Source organism: Corticium candelabrum, chromosome 7, assembly GCF_963422355.1.
Source record: "Corticium candelabrum chromosome 7, ooCorCand1.1, whole genome shotgun sequence".
Classification (NCBI taxonomy): domain Eukaryota; kingdom Metazoa; phylum Porifera; class Homoscleromorpha; order Homosclerophorida; family Plakinidae; genus Corticium; species Corticium candelabrum.
In genome coordinates this window covers 843664-861163 of record NC_085091.1, presented here as the reverse complement: position 1 = coordinate 861163, position 17500 = coordinate 843664, and the positions used below count along the sequence as shown (strand labels likewise).

The 17500-nt window shown below is 39.0% G+C and overlaps 5 protein-coding genes across 9 annotated transcripts in view; 2 read left to right on the top strand and 3 right to left on the bottom strand.

Annotated features, from left to right (window-relative positions):
* The window catches only part of LOC134182143 (allene oxide synthase-lipoxygenase protein-like), a 9435-nt gene extending 9391 nt beyond the window's left edge, over positions 1–44 (bottom strand). The window contains exon 1 of the mRNA XM_062649496.1: positions 1–44. This exon is cut by the window's left edge and continues 71 nt beyond it. The gene's annotated coding sequence lies outside the window, so the exon portion shown is untranslated.
* Positions 45–678: 634 nt separating this feature from the next.
* LOC134181683 (signal peptidase complex subunit 1-like) lies at positions 679–1774 on the top strand. The gene is made up of 4 exons (XM_062648949.1): positions 679–811; positions 880–939; positions 1036–1122; positions 1561–1774. Exons 1-4 carry the CDS (start codon positions 746–748, stop codon positions 1675–1677), a joined length of 330 nt encoding a protein of 109 aa, XP_062504933.1. The 5' UTR covers positions 679–745; the 3' UTR covers positions 1678–1774.
* A 2-nt stretch (positions 1775–1776) lies between these two features.
* Positions 1777–10532, bottom strand: LOC134181680 (G-protein coupled receptor 157-like). 4 transcript variants are annotated; one of them, XM_062648946.1, is made up of 6 exons: positions 10348–10532; positions 8512–8690; positions 4143–4325; positions 2809–3035; positions 2508–2739; positions 1777–1863 (listed from the first exon to the last, which is right to left on the bottom strand). In XM_062648946.1, exons 1-5 carry the CDS (start codon positions 10475–10477, stop codon positions 2715–2717), a joined length of 744 nt encoding a protein of 247 aa, XP_062504930.1. In that variant the 5' UTR covers positions 10478–10532; the 3' UTR covers positions 1777–1863; positions 2508–2714. The 4 variants fall into 4 exon arrangements, with proteins under 4 accessions (XP_062504930.1, XP_062504929.1, XP_062504927.1 ...); XM_062648945.1 differs by lacking the exon at positions 10348–10532 and having other exon boundaries at positions 4143–4184; positions 4251–4325; positions 8512–9467; XM_062648943.1 differs by lacking the exon at positions 10348–10532 and having other exon boundaries at positions 8512–9467.
* Positions 10458–11821, top strand: LOC134181681 (putative glutathione-specific gamma-glutamylcyclotransferase 2). 2 transcript variants are annotated; one of them, XM_062648947.1, is made up of 3 exons: positions 10459–10651; positions 10708–10743; positions 10949–11821. In XM_062648947.1, the coding sequence occupies exons 1-3, from the start codon at positions 10517–10519 to the stop codon at positions 11324–11326; spliced, it is 549 nt and encodes a 182-aa protein (XP_062504931.1). In that variant the 5' UTR covers positions 10459–10516; the 3' UTR covers positions 11327–11821. The 2 variants fall into 2 exon arrangements, with proteins under 2 accessions (XP_062504932.1, XP_062504931.1); XM_062648948.1 differs by lacking the exon at positions 10708–10743 and having other exon boundaries at positions 10458–10651.
* Positions 11822–11969: 148 nt separating this feature from the next.
* Positions 11970–17500, bottom strand: part of LOC134182392 (uncharacterized) — an 11854-nt gene continuing 6323 nt past the window's right edge. Inside the window, exons 6-8 of the mRNA XM_062649790.1 lie at positions 15881–16240; positions 14595–14777; positions 11970–12279 (exon numbers count right to left, since the gene is read on the bottom strand). Coding sequence (XP_062505774.1) covers positions 12007–12279; positions 14595–14777; positions 15881–16240 — 816 coding nt within the window. The 3' untranslated portion in view covers positions 11970–12006. The remainder of the gene's footprint in view (positions 12280–14594; positions 14778–15880; positions 16241–17500) is intronic.

Here is a 17500-nt window from a genome sequence, read left to right as displayed (position 1 = left end):
AGACTGAAGTTCACGAGAAGTGACGCATACGCGTGGGTCAAAGCCGGTAGGGCGGGTTTGTATTGATTTTGTGGAAGTCCCGTATTATGAGAGAATTTGCGTAGCTAATTATAGTAATTTTATTCAATTGTATGTTTGTGGTTGAATTGCGCATTACGCGGTTAGTCGCCAACTAGTTTCTTCTTGAATGAAATTGACTAACAAGGTGTTCATGACGTGATAGGGCGCCATTTCGCGGCTTTTGCAATGTGTGATAATCGGATTGGCAGCATTGTTAGACGCAAGAAGTCCGCTCGACGCTTAATTTGCTTGTTCTTGCTTGTTCTCGCCGACTCTTACCAGTAAATTGTGTGAACTGGCAACATTCAACTCATACGTCGGTGTTATTGGCCACTCGCGTTAACGTAAGTCCCGGATAAAAAGCAATTATTTTGATTAAAAATCGAAAAAAAACAAGAGAAATTGTATACAACTTTAAAAACAGAACAAGATAATACGACTCCTAAGTCAAAGCAGATCAAACATTTTGCATTAATTTTACGGTAATTATTTTGCTAGAAAACTTTTATGAAAATTATTACTACATAATACACTGCAAAGGCAAATATGTACGTGTACTGTACCTGCGTGAAATCACAAAACACCAAAATCATTTTACTAAACTCGCGCGCAACGCACCGTAGTGCGAGGTCAATCGTTTCGTTTCGTTTCACAAGCGCGTATTCTTTCAACGAGGATTGTTACGATGTCAGAGAGTGAAGGATTGCTCGACAGACTGAAGAATCAGCTAACATTCAACCTACCGCACGTGGTGAGCGACGAAACTTTGAATGAAATTTTGATCGACAATCCGATGGTTTTGCGTTTTGAAACGGTCAGGACTTTGAGGGTCAGAAGTTAGCAGAAAGAATATACCAAATAATCATGATCTCCTTCGCGGTGAGGCTTCAAATCGAGCAAAATTAATTACGAAGTCCCGGATGATAACTTGTGACGTCACATCTGATTTGATAATTTAATATTATTAAATTTTAGATTGTTGGATTTGTGTGGGGATACATGTGTCAGCAGCTGTCACAGACTGTGATTATTATTGGTAGTGGATTCATCCTCTCATGCATTGTAAGTTAATTTATATTAATTAATTGATAAAAATTTGAGTTTTTCGTTTGCTACTCTGTAGATGATGACATACATTTGTATTAACCCCTAGACAAATATTTTGTATAAATGCAAAATATATAATTGATTTATTAAAGGACGCATGCGGAATGCAAGTCAACAGTTATTACGCATGCGCAATAACAATTATAATTATTGTGTACTAGATGATTTGGTGACCATTAGAGATCAAGTGGGTTGTATACATTTAGTGTCTAGACTTGATTGACACACACACACCACACACACACCACACACACATGTACCAGTGTTGACAGTAACACAACGCAAACAAATAAAATTATTGATTAATCTCACTGTTAATATTGATATTAATAAGTAACTAATTATTATTTAAATTTTGTGTTAGTTGTTTGACTTACTATCATGCATGTTTAGTTGACCCTCCCACCGTGGCCATTTTACCGTCGGCATCCTATTGACTGGAGACAGCCTGGAGGTCAAAGCACGAAGCAAGTTCGAAAGAAGAAAGAGAAGAACAAGAGCGAAAAATAATGGACAAACACGTAGACTTGCATAGAACAGGTGGCTAATTGAATACACACCTGTCTACGAGGTAGCACGATGAATCTGAGTCTAACGAGTAACTTTATTGTGTGCCAATGTGAAGCCGTTGATGCGATGCTACTGCATACGAGCACCACTTTGGTTGGTGTGTTCAGCCCAACTTGAATTGCTCCACTAAAAGGAAGTATTTTCATGTAACCTCGATGCTAAAATCGCTTTACGTTAATAAACTTTAATTTTGTTTTAAAGGTACAACAGATATGTATCTGTCCGTCTGTCTGTTTGTCTGTCTCTATCTGTCTGTCTGTCTACTTGTGTTTCTTTGTCTTTCTGTCTGTCTACGGCGGAAAAATCTTAGCCAACTAGGAGCAACTGTCTATCTGTCTATATGTCTGTCCGTCCGTCTGTCTCATCTGTCTGTTTATCTGTCTGTCTGTCTGTCTACTTGTGTGTCTTTGTCTTTTGTCTGTTTATCTGCCTGTCTACATATCTGTCCGTCTGTCTACTTGTGTCGTTGTCTTTTTGTCTGTTTGTCTGTCTATCCATCCATCTGTCTGTCTGTCCATCCATCTGTCTGTCTGTCTATTTGTGGGTCTTTGTCTCTTGTCTTTCTGTCTGTCTGTTTGCATGTCTGTCTGTCTGTCTGTCTACTTGTGTGTCTTTCTCTATTTGTCTGTCTGTCTATCTGTCTGTCTGCATGTCTGTCTGTCTGTCTACTTGTGTGTCTTTGTCTTTCTGTCCGTTTATCTGTTTCTCTGTCTATCTGTCTGTGTGTCTTATGCACATGCACATCCTGATATTGAGGCCATTTGTCTTACCAATTAATACCATGTATACAAGTATTCTATGACCGTCCACCACTCCTAACATATCTAGAAGACTCGAGAATATCTACTAGATATCACTACATTTGACTTTCATTTTCATTTCTCTCCACACTGTTGTGTGATACTAAAACTGACAGTTTCACTACCACACTCACACTTAATTAACTGAATTGTCACATCGCCAACACACATTCGCAACTAACACGATGACGACGACATAATTCTATAATGACAAGACACACACACACAAGCTTAACAACATGTAGAACACACCACAATGAGACCATTTCACTTTCGATTATTTTGTTGTTGAGGTGGACGGCTACGAAATCCAGAGAAAAACGCAAGTATGTTGCTCTTGACTGGCAACAGATGATCATGTTCGGAAGGATCTCGTGGCTCCTTCCATTTACAGCAGAAAGTTATGCAAATTGTGTTTATCCAGTGATTGTGAACCTTTGGAGTGAATACGCAGAATATGATGAAGTTTGCAAATCCTTGTGCAGAATCGCCGATGCCCTGCAAGGCAAAAAAGTTTGGATGGCAAGAATCTCAGTTTTGTAGAACACAGTAACGGACAGACAGACAGACAAACATACATACATACATACATACAGACACACACACACACACACACACACACACACACACACACACACACACACACACACACACACACACACCTAAAAAAATCCTAAATGTCAGAAGCTGCCTCTCAGAGGTCACGCCCCCCAGCTGTTAAGCTGGGCCCTGTGCGCTACTCAGGGAACTCTGGGTCTGCGCTAGCAAACTCCTGGAGCCGGACCAGGCACTCGCAGGAGCACCGACTTGTGAAGCCAACTGTGGTGTGAGCACCCAAAGTCTCACCAGAACCCCAGTGGCTGATGTCACGTCACAGCCGATGGCCGCTTAGGACCCCAGTTAATGAGCAGGTACTCATTTATACTCCTGAGTCGAGAGAAGCAAATGTGTGTTAGTTTCTTGCTTAAGGAAATTATGCCATAGCTCCCCATCACTGTGACTTGAACTTGCAACCCTTCAAGGTCCCGGATGTAAACACTTCATAAGATGACTCTCTAACCAACTGAGCCATTGCACCACACACACACACACACACACACACACACACAGACACACACACACACACACACACACACACACACACACACACACACACACACACACACACAGGCAGACAGGCAAACAAAGAAACAGACAGACAGGCAGACAGACAGACAAAGAGAGACAGACAGACAAAGAGAGACAGACAGACAAACAGACCAGTAGACAGGCAGACAAACAGATGAAAGGTGCCTAAAAATTATTGATATTAACTATTATATTAAAATATTTTGAAAAGTATGAATATACAATATTTACATATTTATACACTATTTATTACAAAATAAATTATTTAATATATTTATATATACAATATTACAAAATAGATTATTTGAAATATTTAAATTTAAAAATATTCATTAAAAATTAATTTAAATATTTCATATATTTAAAAATATTTATTAAAAACATAAATAGTCAATCTTAATTTAAATTACTAAAATTCAAAAATTGTCCAAAATATTAATTGCAATAGAAACAACAAAACCACTGTGTTGTTCTTACATGTAAGGCAAGAAAGATTGGGGACTTTGCCAAGCAATGCTTCTGCAAAATGATGAAGAAAAATCGCAAAGTTCCCCACATTCTTGAGATTACAAATACAATGGGTACAAAAGTCAGCTTCCTGTTGATAGTCTGAGCTGTCTCGAAAGTTGACTTTGTTATAAACACCTTTGGTGCCTTTTTCTGAAATCAATAACACTTATTTGCATTTATATGAATCTTTGGATTGGTTGATCTTTTGTCTGTCATTTGGTGCCTGTGAATCTGTCCATCTGTCTGCATGTTTGTCTGTCTGTCTGTCTATCTGTCTGTCAATACATATATTTTCATACATCAGCAATATTACAGTCTAATTGTCCAAACACCAGTCCAAAAGCCCACAATGGGCCACACAACAAAATCCAACTACTTATAATTAACAAATGCTTCATCAACATTCAGAGAGTTTTTAAACTGTCCTGCTCTTCCTAATTTTCTACTAATCACATTAGCATTGCATCTTTGCAATGCTGTAGACAAACAGCGACGCCAGTACGTCTTGAACTCTCTGCTGTTCTTCCTTCCATCGTCATCTGTTGAGAGAATGGACAGTTGATTAATTAAGGAACTGAAGAGGATCATGTCCCCATCTTCCAAAATGTTAAAAAACTAGGGCAATACAGTTAGAGGATCTGCCCCACATGTCCAACTCACCAGCATATTTCTGTGATTTCACGGCTTCTTGTACGGCTGCAGCTGCGCCATCTTCCAAAGCTGCCTAGGAATAATATGTTTGGCCCATGGGTGAGCCACTGAAATGCGGAGTTCAACGTCACACCCAGATTGTGCATCGAATGCAATGATATCGGGTCTGTCATCAGTATTAATATTAATATATCAATTCCTTTGTTCTCGCTTATGTGTCATATTTAGTTGCTGTAAACAGTTGCTTCATACGCTCGATAGTGTTTCATGAGTCCATATAGGCCCACCTCCAGTTTTGCAAGTCAGAAAATGGTATCCATCCCCATCAGCATCTTTCCCACAATTACAAGTGGAAATCACTGATCTAAGGGGCATTTCACAACACAACCTCAAACATGTTGCTAGACAAAACTCACCAGGCTTTAATGCAAACTTTGTTGAAAGAGGTATTGAGTCAAGCCATGCACCTGTTCCTACTCCTTGAAGAGGCCTAAACGTCTGTCTCTCTGTCTGTCTGTCTATCTATGTGTCTGTCTGTCTGTCTGTCTATTTGTCTATATGTCTGTCTGTCTATCTATCTATGTGTCTGTCTGCATGTCTGTCTGCCTGCCTGCTTGTCTGTTTGTCTCTGTCTGTCAATACATATATTTTCCATTTAAATCAAACGTTTACATCACGAGCAACCTAACACAACAAGACCATTACCGTTTTGAAGCATACAAAATTACACTGCACCAACTACATTTCAACATTCTAATCTCGCTTGCATTGCAACGCTGTATAGTCACTGAAATAATTGATCGCCACTTGGTCTTGAAGTTGATCTCATTTCGTCTTCCTTCTTCATTCCTTGCACTCCTTGCCAGCTTGTTCAAATATCTAACTGCTTGTTCGCCCCAATGGCCAAAATGTTTGAAAACAAGAGGAATGACCAATGGGCAGGACCTTTCTGACAGAAGCTCAGAATTATATTTTGCCTCATTCTTCTCTTCCCGTTTCATTGCTGCTACTCCTTCTTCTCTAGAGGCTGCCTTCACTGAGTCCAAATATCATGCATGAGCCAAAGACACATCTAATTCGATGTCTGCACCTGAATCTGGGTCATAAACGAGGATGTCCGACCTCTTGTCACTGTTGACATACCGATATTGTGGCTCTAGTTTGTGTGGCAAGTTGAGTTGAGAAAGGCAGTTAGACCATGCTGACACAATTGAGTTGTGAGTGTGCACTGGACCACCCGCAGTCTTACAAGTGATTAGATGATATCCTTGGATGTCCAGTTCTTTGCCACAATCACAGCAACTGCTTGATGCAAGAATGTCACATCCCAACCTTATCATAGTTGCCAAACAAAAATCGTGTGATGAAAGTGCAACACGTGACGAGGACAGTATTGCTGACACCCAAGCTCCAGCTCCTTTACCTGACAATGAATGCAAACGAGCTCTGTCTCTGATTGTATTTGAGTTGTTGTTCAAGAGGTAGTCAACATCAGCCTTGAGCTGTTGTTGAGTAAGCTTTTGCTGCAATTTTACATTATCATTGATCAAGTCTGACAGTGACTGCCCCCTCCGGCACCGTTTCATGAAGATCATGGCCTATAGATCCCATAGAATCAGGATCCAAAAGCAGGTTGTTTACAGATTGTTCAAGATCATGAAAATGCTCTGGGAGAGCACGGAGAGTGTTTGCCCAGATAGAGACAAAATAATGTTAAGGGAGAAATTCTGGCTGATGGTGATAGACCTAACTCTCCACAACGGATTGGCAAGGTAGCTTGATACTATTTCAAATTTGAAATTGCTACACTTCCAATAATATTTTGGAAACTTGATCTTGCCAAGAAATTATAAACTTCACAAGCCAGTTAGAGCAACCGGGGTGGAACTATACGGGCCAGGTTATTCATCCTTGAAATGTGACAATGTCTCAACAACAACATTGCAGCTTGAGGGTCTTCAAGGCCAGGAAGTTGCTCACAAAGAAAACCTCCGGAATCTGCAAACTGGTAGCAAGACTTCTTATTAACAAAAGACCCTTCTCCAATTGGTGTTCCCAGTATGATACCTTCTTGTGCAACAGGACTTGTGTTTGAGGCTGGAATTGCTTGAAAAACCAACTGAGAGGGGCAGTAGATTTCACACTTGTTTTCAGCAACTTTCAATCCAATATTGGCAAGTGAAGAGGAGAGATCAGAGGGAGCTGTTAAAACCTTCTTGCTTGTGCCCAGAAGAAAGACATCATCTAGATAGGCCAGGACAATGACTTTCTGGTGTTGGCTTTGGAGGGAAGACAAATGTGGATGGAAGGCCATAGAGAAGAGTGCTGAACCTAAGGGATCTCCTTGATGAACACCTTCATGTGAATTGATGATGACAGTTTCTTTACCATACAAATATACTAGAGGACTCACTCCACTGTACATTTGAGTTGCATGGTTGTATATATCTGGGAATGAGCCACGAACTTGGCTGAGCATATGCCCTCACTCTATTGAATTGAAGGCATTCTTAAGGTCAGACTTGACAACAACCCAGTCTCTGTCTGTCTGTCTGTCTGTCTAATTGGGAGTGGCTCTACCTTTCACCAATTGGATTAATAAAGATAGAACATAACCGCACCCACGCTAAAAAGGCCGAATTTCACTTGTCACAAAAAAACAACCAATGATCTCAAAATTTAGCCATACCATTCAGCAACAACACCCCAAATAAAGTCTTCCTAATTCAAAAGACGCGAAGAGCTTCAACAAGTCAAACGAACCACGTCTGAACAGCCGGTGCGGCTCCAAGCGGTTGTTTTCTTCGCCAAACTGCGCCGCCATTCTCCAATATACGGGAATCCTAACACGTGACATTAATAGAAGAAGATCCCGGCTATTATATGTGACGTCATATAGGTATTTGTAGTAATCCGTTATATTTATATATTTTTTGTCTGACCTTCACCTTCCCCATCAAACAGAACCAATTAAGACATTAATACATCAATACTGAACACCGTCCAGACATTACAATGTTTGATCCAAATACTGGACAGAATTTGGATCTTGATGTGTGCCTGGCTCATCCATGGAGTCAGGACATTATTAGGAGAACTAGCAAGGAAAATGGTCATGCTACTACGACAAGAGAAGAAAAGAAAATGAAAAATATTCAGAAGAGCTTGTTCCAGGAGGATATGTATCAAGATGTGTTCCTCTTGTGATAGAACATTTTGGGAGGTTGGGCACAAAGGCAGAGAATTTTTGCAGCATTTGTCACAACAGTCAGCAAATCCAGAAGCCAATTTTAATGCTTCCATGTGCATGTCGTGTTGGAGAAAAAGATTTTCTACAAAAGATGCAATGCCAAAGTTATCCTTAGAAAACTTTCAAAACTGTCACCTAATCATGGTAATTTAGATAGATTATTTGATTTTGACATTCAAGGTCAATTCCATTGATTAATCTATGACTTTGTTGTTTGCAAGGACTGGTTTGCTTTTAAAAAATCCTAGCATATGCACAAGTAAAGTCTGTATGAGAATAAGTTGTCTGTCTGCCTGCCTGCCTATAGCTGTCTGTCTGTTTGTCTGTCTGTCTGTCTGTATGTATGTATGTATGTATGTTTGTTTATTTGTCTGTATGTTTGTTTGTCTGTCTGTCCTGTAGTTTAATTAAACAAAACACCAATGAATCACTCACCTCTTGACAAATGTACAATTTAGTTGCAATATACAGCACCACAACAACGACATACGATATGATCTCCCATCCCTTTCCTGTCACCACCATCCAAACAACAGCCTCACTATCAGCAACCTCTCTTGCTTCTATCCAACACCATCCCACAGTATCACTACTTTCTGTATATCCCAATTTCCCTTTCACAAGAGCAACACACGTTACAACAGCAGGCAAACCCCAACTGACCACATGAAACACAACGAGCAGTCGCTTCGCCAACTCTCGATTATTCAACACAATGACAATAAATATATAAATTGCTAAACAACTTGTCCAGAAAAACGACAGCAAAGAGCCACACGTTGTCATCACGGCTTGCACTTTGCAGCCCACGTCGTTACCCTCAGGAGGCCACACACTACTGACAAAGACTCCCAGTGCGTTCATATAATCTCCAACTGACAGACAAACCAAGAGAGAACGGGATTTTGACCTGAGTCTTGGCCAGAGAGCATAGCTGATGATGATTACTGTGCAGCCAAACATTGACAATGCGGCAACGCTGCCTGTTAGAATTCTCATCCATTTGTCTACTCCGTTCGGCTCCGATGAGCAGCTTGATGTCATCGCTGCTGCTGCTGCTACGATGTGTGTGTATGAAGAAATTGAAATTGTGACTTTTGGTAGAGAAAGTTGTGTTTGTGATATGGTGCTAATAACTCAATCTAGAGTCTAATTGCAGTTTGATGTGGTGTCAAGTATGACAATGCAAAGTATCTACTGAAAGTAGAGTTTGATTGCTCTTCTTCGACGTTAACAAGATATAATTGACTGACTAAGATAGGATTAATTAATTAATTATTTATTAATTATTGATAACCAAATGCAGACTGTATGCATGCATTGCATAAGTCTAGTCATGTGTGTGTGTGTGTGTGTGTGTGTGTGTGTGTGTGTGTGTGTGTGTGTGTGTGTGTGTGTGTGTGTGTCTGTGTGTGTGTGTGTGTGTGTGTGTGTGTGTGTGTGTGTGTGTCTGTGTGTGTGTGTGTGTATGTGTGTGTGTGTGTGTGTGTGTGTGTGTGTGTGTGTGTGTGTGTACGTCTACCATATTTCTAAAAAGCTAACTTACCGATAAATGGAAAAAGATACAGAAACACCTTTCCATATCAAAGAAATCTTTATGCAGCTGTGGGATACCAAAAGCAAGAGATACAGGAGTGCAGCAGTAGTACAGTGTACTAGAGAGACAAGCCCCGGGCCCATTTGTGTGTGTGTGTGTGTGTGTGTGTGTGTGTGTGTGTGTGTGTGTGTGTGTGTGTGTGTGTGTGTGTGTGTGTGTGTGTGTGTGTTGTCTCCAAATTTGCATCTAATAGTAAACTATCATAAGTATGTACACTGACAGTGAACCTGTTATGTAAATTTTTTATATTTTTTATTCTTAATTTTTCATAATTTTTAAAAATAATTTCTAATTTCATATAAGCTGCACAAACTGCTTTGACTACATTTTGTTCGCTGAGCTTTAGCTATAGCTGAAATGTTGCACATCCCAGTTTTTTGGAATACGACTAGTTGCATGCAGCATTTGTGGGCATATAATTATTATTTGTAAACCCCCTGACTATTACCCCTGACTATGTGAAATTATTAGTAGCACAGATGGTCTACCCCATCAATTGTAATCATATTAAAAATATAATTATATTAATTAATATAGATATTATAATTAATAAATATTAATATTAATATTATAATTAATAAATATTAATATTAATATTATAATTAACAAATATTAATATTAATATATTAATGTTGTAAGTATATTAATTAATAAATTATAAAAAATTAGACTACCTTTGTTTACTAATACAAAGTAAAACTCGTATACGTGTTTACTGTCTCGCCTCTCTCTATATTTGAACTCTTTCTCTCTCCTTGCCTCCGCATGATCCCCAACAATAGCGCGCGTTAGGTTTGACAACATCCGGGCATCTTACCATTGTATGTCGACACAAATGCGAGAATGTGGGTATTCGGTTATGGTTCTTTGACTTGGAATGTAGACTTTCCCTACGAAGATCGATGTGTGGGCTACGTTGAAGGCTTCGCCCGTCGTTTCTGGCAAGGTAGCATTGATCACAGAGGAGTTCCAGATGCGGTAGGACTTGATGAGTAGCACATACATCTAATACATATAATTTTATGATCTTGCAGCCCGGACGAGTTGTCACACTAGTTCCAGACGAAAAGGCAAGTGTATTGTCCTCGGAATCCTGCGGTGTGTGTGCGCAAGTTGGCGCGATGTAATAGGCTCCGAGGCCACCTGACGTTTAATCTTAACGCGCGCTATATTTTACGTAACGCGCGTTAGTTTATTAATATTAATAGTGCGTTTTTTATTGTTTTTTATTGTAGCATCTGCTATACATTTGTGTGATTGTTTTCTTTGTGTTAGGAGCATATATGGGGAATCGCTTACAAATTAGCCGAACATCAAGTTGCCGAAGTTATGTCTCACTTGGATCATCGAGAAAAATGTGGCTACGAAACCAGAGAGATGTTATTTCATCCGAAGGACACGTTACTCCAACCTTTCCAGGTCACTGCTTATTCAGCGTCAAGCGACAATCCGTGGTACCTTGGTCCGGCACCGCTTGAAGACATGGCAACTGAGATTGCAACTCGTTGTGGTCCGAGTGGCAGGAATGCTGAGTATCTGTTGAAGTTAGCTGAAAGCATGAGGTCTATTGCCCCTCATCACCATGACGACCATCTCTACACATTAGAGGAGAAAGTGAAACGGATCCTTTGTCTAAACGATGATGATGATTGAAGGATTAAAAGATTTTTAGTGTAGGTCTCTGATGCAGATCAATTTCAAAGATGTTATGCAGTGTTTACTGTATTTGAGATTGTTTTTCGTATATGACTATTGTATTGAGTAGGTGACAGAGTCACTGGTCATCAAATCGTGTGAAGCACAGTGCAAATGTGATCACTAACGTCAGAAATCGAAGTTTTGGTGTGGTTTTATTTACCTTGATTTGACTGTTGCTGAAACAGCAAGTACAATGTTTTGGTCGTTTAAACCATTCACACACACACACACACACACACACACACACACACACACACACACACACACACACACACACACACACATGCATGCACACACAAACAAATACAAGTACACAAAAAGTACATTAAAGAGACACACAAACACACAAACAACAAAAAACACAAAACACACAAACAAACCAACAAATCTTGTTTAGTTGTTTTAGGCTTTTCCAGTCAATCTTCTATCTCCCCTGTAATGATTATGTTGTACAAAAATAAAACTAGAGCCTACCTTCAGTTTTCCCTAGGCATGTCAGCTTTACAAAGTCAAACAAAACTGAAAAAGTCAAAATCAGCTGTTCATTCTAGCAAAGCACGATGAAACCAGCAACATCAGCTGTGATATACATGTACAACCTTTCTTTCACACAAATTAAAAGTGGTCAAAGGCAACTAGTCCTGGATACTCGAGTAAGAAGTTGAACTGGTGACCTCCTGGGATGCATACAACAAAGGTGAGTTGGCATCTTTCTCTGGTGAATCAGAATGTAGTTGAACTCTTGAAGTTTCTCTAGACTTCTTCCTTTGACGACAACGACGACGGCGACGACATGTAAAACATGAAAAGCATGAAGAGAAAGGGTTGAGCCAATGGGATCGAACTCGTTCTGTAAATATGCAAAAGATGATGAAGTTGACGAAGCCTTGAGCACTGTCACCAATTCCCTATTGAACAGACTGCTAACAATAGCACCAATACATTTGCATAAGGTCTGGTTTTATAGTCATACGAGTATGGATAGCTGCCTAGCTGTTTGCCAGCATTGCTCTACACCAACTGTTTAATTAATGTAGGCAATTTCTGTCTGTTGGTTTTATTGCATGATGTGTTGGAATGAAACTGTTTGTTTGTTTGTTACTTTGTCTGCCTGTCTGTCTGTCGTTCTGCTAATAAGCAAGCACTTATACCAATGATCATGATGGAGTTTTCCATAGCATTCTGTGAGTTTGGGATTGCCTCTGCCATTACTGATTGGGTGGATGTATGCAACTGTGGTCGAGAGATAGACCTACATTACTGTAGTCTCCAGGATATCACCTCTTGGTGTGCAAGTATAAGTATACATGGAGGTGGACCTGCATGTCTGGCCTTATAACTCTAGTCTCAAGTAATGTTTGGAGTGAGTGCACGAGTGATCCTCACATCCCATGCACATGAGACAGAACCCAGAAAGGCAGAACACCATTTAAATGTGTTGTTATGCTCTAACATTTTGGATGATGGGGCTTCACACGTTCCTTACACCATCTTTCAAAGCAATGCAGCTTTCTCAATAGGTATTGTGTAGTAATCTGACCTTTTGAAGAAATGGTTTCCACAATACTTCAAAGATGGAACACTATAAAGTAATTGTCAAGAATTCATGGAGACTGTCAGAATCTAAAAATGACATGGACAAGCTGTTTGATGACATTGTGCAAATACAAGTCCATCAGTTTTTAAAGGATACTTGCAGAGTTGAAGGGGTTTTAGTATAAACTCAAGTTGTGGACTAGTACGTAGAGATGAAAATAGACAATCTGTATGTATGTACATGTATGTATGTATGTATGTATGTACCGTAAGGCCACGAACATAGAATGAAACAGCTGATGTTGAGAAATAGAGACGGATTTCTGTAAAAGATGTACCATGGGTATGTATGTATGTATGTACAATGGGTGTGTAAGTATGTATGTATGTATGTATGTATGTATGTATGTATGTATGTATGTATGTATGTATGTATGTATGTATGTATGTATGTATGTATGTATGTATGTATGTATGTATGTATGTATGTATGTATGTATTTGAGTCTTTAGAACCATCACTACACATGTAAATTTTGTTGGTTTGTGCAAAGCCAAACGACTATTACAGAGTGTTGATGATCAGCAACGCTTGAACCTCATCAAAGCTTGTGTTGTACAAGGCTCGACACTGCGCTTGCAGGGGGATGATGACACTGGAGTAAGACTGTACTGTCATTCAAAGACAGAATCTTCTCATTCTGTCTTAACGTCATTCAGAATACTCTACCTCATAAAGCAAACTTGCGACGTTGGCAGAAATCTGATTCTTCTGACTGTCCACTCTGTGGCAATTATCAAACCCTTCAACATGTGCTCAACAACTGCGGGACGGCTTTAAAGAGTGGGAGATACACCTGGCGTCACAATTCTGTGCTTAAATGCATCTACCTGTTCCTAGATGAACCTCTACCAAGATCCTGGGCAATCTTTGTTGACCTTCCAGGCTTACCATATGTACTCCCATCTGTTATTTCCAACTCATCTCTTTGCCCTGACATCATCCTATGGTGCCAGAAAACTAAAGAGATTAGTCTTCTGGAATTGACAGTGTGTTTTGAAGAGAAATTTACCACCTCATCCGAATACAAGAAAAAAATGCAGCAATTTGGTATCTGCTTGCAAACAAGCTGGGTGGAGTGCTCAACTTCACACTTTACAAGTCGGGTCAAGAGGCCTGGTAGATTGCAGTAGCTTTGAACCTATATTGCGGTTCCTCAAATTCAGCAAGCCTTCATCAAACTTCCTGTTCAGAAAGATGTGCAGAATTTCCATTGGCACATCGTTTGCAATCTGGTGTCGAAGAAATTCAGACTGTTGGTTGGACTCAGACCTATTTGTGTAAAAGTAGTAATAGATTTAATTCTGTTTCTTTTTTTTTAGTTTTGACTCTTGCTGTCTGTTGCTGTTTAGTTTAGTGTTTAGTGACCTTTTAATCTTGCGCCGTACTAGTTGTATGTATGTAGGCAGAGGTCTCAGACACGCCCTCGAGATGAATAAACCATGTATGTATGTATGTATGTATGTATGTATGTATGTATGTGTATGTTTAATTAATCACTTTTACACGCCAGCCTGCCAACTATTAGACTTGAGTGTCCAGCCGGTCATCTCCCCGTGTACTGTTTGTCTGTTGGTTGGTCTACCCATCCTTGAGTCTGTCGTCTGTCAACTACAATTACACTTACATGAAGCGCAATGAGAAAGTGGTTCTGCAAAGCACACGTGTTGTTAAACAAGACAAGAAAGAATCGGATGGTTCCCCACATTCGTAGCAGCACAAACACAATCGGAACAAGCGTAAGTTTCCTGTTTTTGCTCTGAGCTGTCTCAAAGCTTGACTTCGTTATCAAGTTGCTTGGTTGTCTTTTCTGCATCAAACACCAGAAAAAGCAGTAGACATCTAATAGTAGTTTGTGTTTATGTTTGTCTACTCTATCAGTCTGTCTGTCTGTCTGTCTATCCATCTGTCTGTCTATCCATCTGTCTGTCTGTCTGTCTGTCTGTCTGTCTTAAATAATTTCTTTCTTTCTTTCTTTCTTTCTTTCTGTCTGTCTCTCTGTCTGTCTGTCTGTCTGTCCGTCTGTCTGTCTGTCAATACATATATTTGCATATTACAACTGCTATTACAGGCTAAATATTGTCCAGCGACCTTAGACAGCAAAGCAATTACTGAACTACCAATTTTTTTGTAATAAGAGTCTAAATCTAATTTACTACTTCTAACAAGTCTACACAGTTTTCTTGACAGCACCCGGGCGTGACATTGCTGATGATCAAGCAACAGAAAAACTCGTCTGTCTGTGTCTGTCTGTCTGTCTGTCTGTCTGTCTGTCTCACTCTCTCAAAACAGTGCAGCCGTATCGAGGAAGACCCCTTTCGTAGTGCAGAACAATTCAAAACTTTTTGGAGAAAACGGTTCTCTTTATTCTTCAAAGATGCAATGCAAAAGTAATCCTCAAAAAGTTGTCAAGAGTTTCAGAAACAAAGAATGACATGGACAAGCTTTTTGACTTTAATGTACAGATCCAAGTCCACTAATGTTTTAAAGTATTTCACTGTGAAGGACTGGTTCATCATAGAAGTTTAGGATGTGTACAAGTAGAGGATCTGTAACAATAAAATAATCATAAATATTTTAATGTTACAGAATAATAACATTATTATTCTGTAACATTATTATTACATTATTGTTCTATGATTGTAACTATGATTATTACATTATTGTTACATTATTCTGAACAGAATAATGTAACAATAAAATAATCATAAATAATAAAATAAAATAGTCTGTCTGTCTGTCTCAATACAAATATTTTCAATTTAAATCAAACGTTAATTTACATCATGAGCAACCTAACACTAACACAACAGAGGACCATTACAATCCTAAAGCATACAACATTCTGTCTGTCTGTCTGTCTGTTTGTTTGTACATCTGTCTGCATACAAAAACATATAAAAACCAACAAACCTCTTGCCATAAATGTACTTTGATCAAAACGTATAACAAGACAACAATAATGTATGACAAAATTTCCCATCCCTTTCCAGTGACGACCATCCACATTTGTGTTTTTGAAGAAGTGATATCTCCATTAATCCAGCACCATCCAGCTGTGTCACCATGTTCTGTATATCCCAATTTACTCATACTAAATGCTACTCCTGTTATTACAGCAGGCATAATCCAACTAACAACATGAAACATGGTGATCAGTCTGTCTGCCAGTACTCCGTTGCTCTTGACTATTGTGATGTAGAGGTAAATGGCAATGCAGCTGGTCCAGAAGAAAGAGCACAAAGACCCGTATGTTGTCAACACGGCTTGCATCTGATAAAATGCATAAATATAGATGCAATAAACAATTTAGATAAACAAACAGATGAATGCAAATAGATAATTAACAAACAGAAGGTAGACAAGTAGTGAATGTATTAAACAACAAACAAACAAACAAGGAAAGTAAACAAGTAGACAAACTAACTAAATCAATGGTCTACAAACCACACTACTGCATGTAACCCTAGCACATATGCGCCATCAGGTTTAAGTAACAAACTGAGACGGACGGACAAACAGATAGACATCATCACACACAAACAGAGACATTCAAAGTAGTGTTCACTAGATTGAAAATATGCATTTTGAACTAATACTATACTATAAGACTTAGTAATAGAAATGTAAATTTTTAATTTTATTAAATAAGACAGACAAACAAACAGACTGACTGACAAACAGACAGACAAACAGACAAACATACAGACAGACAAACAAACAGACTTAATGCTGCAGAATTTTAGACTTTTGGAGGAAAAGATTCTCTGTACAATTACATAAGTGCTATCCTCAAGTTATATCAAAGAAACTTAGCATGTTGTGTAGTGGGTCTGACTTTCTCAGCACCCAATTTTCCTCATTAGTCTTAGTTATGTATAAGTGTTTAGTTTGCTGTAATGTTAGCTCTTCAATGAACATTAGTCTAGTTGTATTACTGTAGTTCTTTGCAGAATTGTATCATAGTTTGATGTAAGAAATACAAGACAGACAGACAGACAGACAGACAGACAGGATCAAGTTTATTGTCAACAATCTTCACTACTACAAACAGTTATTGTTAAAATGAAATGTTCTACTTGTAGTCCGAGACTATTGCTAATGAGTAAAACACTGAAAGACAGGCAGACAGACAGGCAGGCAGACAGACAGACAGACAGACAGACAGACAGACAGACAGACAGATAATTTATTCTCATACAGATTCTACTTGTACATATGCTACGATTTTTAAAATACAAATCAGTCCTTGCAAACAAAAAGTCATTAGCTAATGACAGACAGACAGACAGACAGACAGGCAGGCAGACAGAAAGACCCTTACAAAGAAGTTCTCATCTCTCCTCAATGAATACAGCTGCAGGAAGACTTCAGCTCTCAGTGGACAGTCATAAACATTTAGAGACCGAGACCATAGGTCCCTTTCATCTAGTCGTAATGTGTATGTGTATTTAGTGCGTATATAGTGTGCATTCTAGTTTTAACCAGTTTTCATGTATGTACTAGATGTAATGGACACGCAGATTAGCTATT